This window comes from Vigna unguiculata, chromosome 2, assembly GCF_004118075.2.
Source record: "Vigna unguiculata cultivar IT97K-499-35 chromosome 2, ASM411807v1, whole genome shotgun sequence".
In the NCBI taxonomy this organism is placed as follows: Eukaryota; Viridiplantae; Streptophyta; class Magnoliopsida; order Fabales; family Fabaceae; genus Vigna; species Vigna unguiculata.
Window position 1 is genome coordinate 5,142,979 of NC_040280.1, and position 4,916 is coordinate 5,147,894.

General features: G+C 28.3%; 1 protein-coding gene across 1 annotated transcript; it reads right to left on the minus strand.

The window, feature by feature from the left end:
- LOC114174345 (protein SRG1-like) lies at positions 1 to 4,360 on the minus strand. Its single transcript, XM_028059182.1, has 4 exons — positions 3,962 to 4,360; positions 2,807 to 3,051; positions 2,016 to 2,340; positions 1 to 464 (listed from the first exon to the last, which is right to left on the minus strand). The coding sequence occupies exons 1-4, from the start codon at positions 4,211 to 4,213 to the stop codon at positions 192 to 194; spliced, it is 1,095 nt and encodes a 364-aa protein (XP_027914983.1). The 5' UTR covers positions 4,214 to 4,360; the 3' UTR covers positions 1 to 191.
- Between the last annotated feature and the right edge of the window lie 556 nt (positions 4,361 to 4,916).

A 4,916-nucleotide genomic window follows, 5' to 3' on the forward strand; every position in this document is an offset into this window, starting at 1 on the left:
ATACCCATACCCGCGGGTAGCGGGTATCCATTTTTAATATCCATTTCCTACCCGTTGCGGGTTTTATCCGCGGATACCCGCGGGTACGGATATTTTTGACATTCCTAGTTACATGTAAGTCCACCGCTGGTGTGACGTAATTACAAATATTGTATTCAATTGTTTCCCTGAATGAAAGGAAGAAATTGAATCTAGGTAGGAGTTGGCTCATTTTGGATCTTGAGAACATTATTTATATATGATTTTGGTTTGCCAAAATGCTGGGGTGAAAGGTATCCCTTGTAGAAATCAGCAACAGCAATTGTTTTGAACAAAGGTGGTGTTTGGGGAGTGACAAGAGTTGGTGCTGGACCTATGCTATCACTCCACCCTGGACCATAGAATGTGGCTATGGAGAGTCTCTCTTTCTCAGAGTTCACCACTGCTCGATGCACGCTGCTCCTATATATTCCATTTGTCATTACCTGTCAAACCATGCATCTATTATGGTTCAAAACTACTAAGGAAAATAATAGTGCTGTGATGTAAAATCTGTTCATACTAATTCTTTAATTTTAAACTGATATGAAGAAACCCTACAAGATATTTTTAAATGGATAGAGGTATTGTAAAATTAATAACTTACCACTTTATTTAAATGAATTGTTTGTCATCAGTACTAAAATTGTTAATTCTTAAATGGAATTATTACTAAATCATTTGTTTCAATAACCTTTTTTAGTATGATTCTTTAACTTCATGTACTTCACTTAGTCCTCACCTTGTAAATATTTTATCAATCAATTTTGATGAGCCAAAATTATATCCCAATGAACCAAAATCATGTCTACTAAAAAAATAAAATATAATTCTACCTTCCTTAATAATTAGGATTGTTCAAGGATTAGGTGGGTAGGATTTACATAAACCCATATCCAATCCACTAATTTTTTTTTTGGTTGGATTGAATTGAGTTTCTAGGCAATTCAACCCAATTCACCATTGAACGGATTAAATTTGGTCGAGTAAACTATATCAAAATAATATAAAAAAAAACTTACTTTTATTAAATTCTAATTTTTAACTATTAACTTAATTAAAAAATAAAACAAACTTTATAAAAATTAATATAAGGTTTCAATAATAACTAGAGTTGTCAAAAACAGGTAATCCAACCCACCCCGAGTTGGCCACTTAGTGAATCAATCCAATCAAACCCAACTCACTTATTAGTGAGTCAAAAAAATTTGAATCTGGCCACCCACCACGGATTGGAGAGTTAAATGGGTTGGCTCATTGGCTCATTGACTCATTTAATTAAAAAAAATACAATTTTTTTCTTTAATATCAAAAAAACTAAATTATAGTTTCTAATTAAAATCTAAATAAACGTCAATAAAATTCAAATGCAATCCAAAAGGATGTTAAATACAAACCAAAATCACAAAAATATCAATGTGTTAGCTAAAAAAAAATAACCTAACCTGACCCAAATACAAAACCCAACATAATAAAAAAACACTTGTGTGATTCTGTATTTATGAGTTGGTGAGCCCACCTGACTCACCATAGGTTCAACCCAAGTGAACTGAATTCTAAGTGGACTGGGTAAATAATTAACCCATATTAAATTTGTAAAAAAAATTTAACCTAACTCATTTTAACAGCTCTAATAATAACTTAATTCATTGTCTAAACCAATTTAAGGTATAAGAGAAAAAAAAAACATAACACAATTTGTTCATAATATATAAGAATATTTTTCATGTTAGATTTGAGGTCACTTATAATAATGAGCTAGTTAGGATGGAGACAGATTTGACTAAACCATAAATAAAACTTAGTTCAATCTATATGGACTGAATTAGGTCAAATTGAGTAATGAGATAACCCAAACCAATAATCACTCGTACTGATAAAGATTTTGAAAACAGAGTAACAAATGTTTGCTCTAAAACCAATATACCAATGAAATATATGTGAATGTGATCAAGATTAAAAAAGAAAACTTTGCCAATTAAACTTTAATTACTTACCTCCATAACATCTCCAAGACTAATGATGAAAGCATTTGGGAGGGGTTGAATAGGAACCCATGTTCCATCTTTGTTTATTTGAAGCCCTTCCACTTCATTGGCTTGGAGAAGAATGGTTAGGGCAGATCCATCGGTATGAGGTTTTAGGCCAAGAACAGTTTCTGGTTGGGGACAAGGAGGATAATAATTCATCCTTATTGATTGCCCTCCTTCACCTAATAACTCCTTAATATCCCTTACTTCAATACCAAGTGCTTTTCCTATAAGGACAAAAATCTTCATGCCAATCTCCCTCATCTTTATACAATAATCCTCTAAATTTTCCCTGTACCCATCATCAATAAATGATTTTGTTTTAACGATTAATATTTATTTACTTTATCAAAATAAATAAACAATAATAAAGAAAATGGATAAACGTGTTTTAACTGAAAATTGAAATTAATCCATCTTTCAAATTTTGATCCATTTTAATTCTCCAACTTTAAAAATATATAGATTTAATAATTTTTATCAATTTTTGTTAAATTTATTTGATATTTTAAACATGTTTCATAATTGTTTATACTATTTGACACATTTCAGTTTCAGTGTTAATTAAGAAATACGTTTAAAACATAAAAATAAACTTAACAAAATTTGAATCAAAAAGTTAAATTCATACATTTTTGAAAACGAAGACTTAAATTAATCCAAAGTTTTGAAGAAAAATTGATTCTACTTTTTTCTAAAAATGAAGAAATAAAAAATATATTTAATAAAAATAAAAATAAAAATAAAAATGAGATAACCTGAATGGCAGTGGTATGTTAGGGAATAGATGTTGATTCCTTAAATGAGTTGGAAGTGTTAGAATGTAAAACAAATCTACCCAATCTGATGAACCTTCTTTTGAACCTACAATTCCACCAAACCCTTCCATTTCCCCTGGTTTTTGCCAAAGCTTTTTCTTCTCCTCCATTGAAAGCTTGAACAGTTCTTCGGCACCTCTCTTCACATCTTCCATTAATTTCATGCCAACTCCATGATTAACCACCTGGATTACATAACCACAATCTTTTTATAATCCTCTTAAATACTTTCTTATTATTTTATAGTGAATAAATATATATTACTTTTTTACTTATTTTTTAATTGTTAATAACGGTTTATGTTGACATGACACATTTTATAAATTAACTTCATAATCTTACTAATGTATTATATATCTGATGTCATAATCAGAACATCAAATCATTATCGTCAGAATAACCAGACCGAAATCAAAAACATCCTTAATCTAAGTTTTAAGAAAGGACTAATAATAGTATTTACAAAACAAAACATGAAGGAAAAGAAGACAAAAGAGTTATTACGCGTTATTAATAGTTGGTCATACACAAATCATATCCCTAAAAACAGTGCTCGGTCAAAGGTGCGTGAAGACCACCTCGTGTCTCCCGTGTTCTCGCTTAAAGGTGTATTATTCATTATTAATATTTATTATCCAAATTTTAATTTTAAAAGAAGTTGATATTTAGATTGGTTTCTAATAGAGTCTAATTTAGATATAAATTTATTTGGTAGTCAAAATTTTATAGTTAGTGTTGTCGATTAATTTAGAAACATGTTGTTCAATCTAGAAATTAATTTAAAAATTATTTTAATTACTAATAATTTTTAAATTTATAAAATAATTTTTAAATTAGTTATTATAAATACTAATTATTTTCATTTCTAAAATTAGTTATTATTTAAAAATTTAGTAAAAATAAAGTTTTATTTTAGTAAAAACTTAAAATATAACCAAATCCACTCCTTAAAAGATTATTTTTACATCTTATAGTTTGTGAATTTATTCTCAGCCATATTTATAATACAATATATTTAGGTAATTGGGTGGGTGGATATGTGCAAGAAAACACTTAACTGTGATGATATGGAAAAGAAAAGATGAAGGAGCAAACCTGAAAAAAACCCCATTCTTTGCATGCGAAGTGTAGGTTTTGAAGTTCAGAACCCTTAACTTCTTCAGACAACAACTTGTTTAGGTCAATGACAGGAAGGTGTGGCAAAGAGTGTGTGTTGAATGAGATTGAAGGGTGAATTTGTGATTGAAAGTATCTCTCTGGAACTGTGGTTACTACCTCCTTTGCTATTTCTTTCACAGATTCAGTGAGAAGAGAAGACCCCAGCTTTGGTTCTTCTGATTCCATCATCACAGATCCCTAGACTCAGATGGCTTCTCTCTTTTCTCCGTCTTTAAGACTTTATGAGAATGTAATGGGAGAGATTTTCAAAGACATGAGTCCGATTATTCAGGCTTTTCGTCTTTTGTTGACCACATCAATATGAATATAAGAAACAATAGGTGAATCAAAGGAAAATAAGATCATTATATATTTGTAGTTATGTTTCATCAAATCATTTTAATATCAAATTCTATTTCAAATAATATTTTGATATTAAATCATAAATTTTATAATATTTAGAAAATTTAGAGATTGATATATTTATACTTTTTATAAACTCAAAAACTTAATATTTTTTTTAATGTTTCATTCATTAATAAATCTAATTATCATTTAAAATATATGATAATTATCTCGTAAATATATCTTATTCCAAAATAAACTCATGTTAAACATGTCTGTTTTATTAATAAAAATAAAATAAATTTTATTTTTATCTATTAAGTATTAATATCTCAACATGATAAAGATTAATATATGCGCATTAACTGATATAATTATAATTAGCTAATGATAGTGAAACTTAAAACACTAATAATATCATAAGACAATTGAGATACTTATAATTAGAAATCAAATCAACTAAAGACTCCTTAATTAAGAAATTATTAATTCAAGTAGGTATTGCTCATTAGTTATTCATTTATTATTTATTATTGTATCAAAATCT

What these genes read in the sequence shown, in the direction of transcription:
- LOC114174345 (XM_028059182.1), bottom strand. Translation starts at nt 4,213, where the DNA reads ATGATGGAATCAGAAGAACCAAAGCTGGGGTCTTCTCTTCTCACTGAA. An exon ending in AAGAATGGGGTTTTTTTCAG is followed by an intron (nt 3,052 to 3,961) that starts GTTTGCTCCTTC and finishes TATGTAATCCAG; the next exon opens with GTGGTTAATCATGGAGTTGG. An exon ending in GTCTTGGAGATGTTATGGAG is followed by an intron (nt 465 to 2,015) that starts GTAAGTAATTAA and finishes ATGGTTTGACAG; the next exon opens with GTAATGACAAATGGAATATA.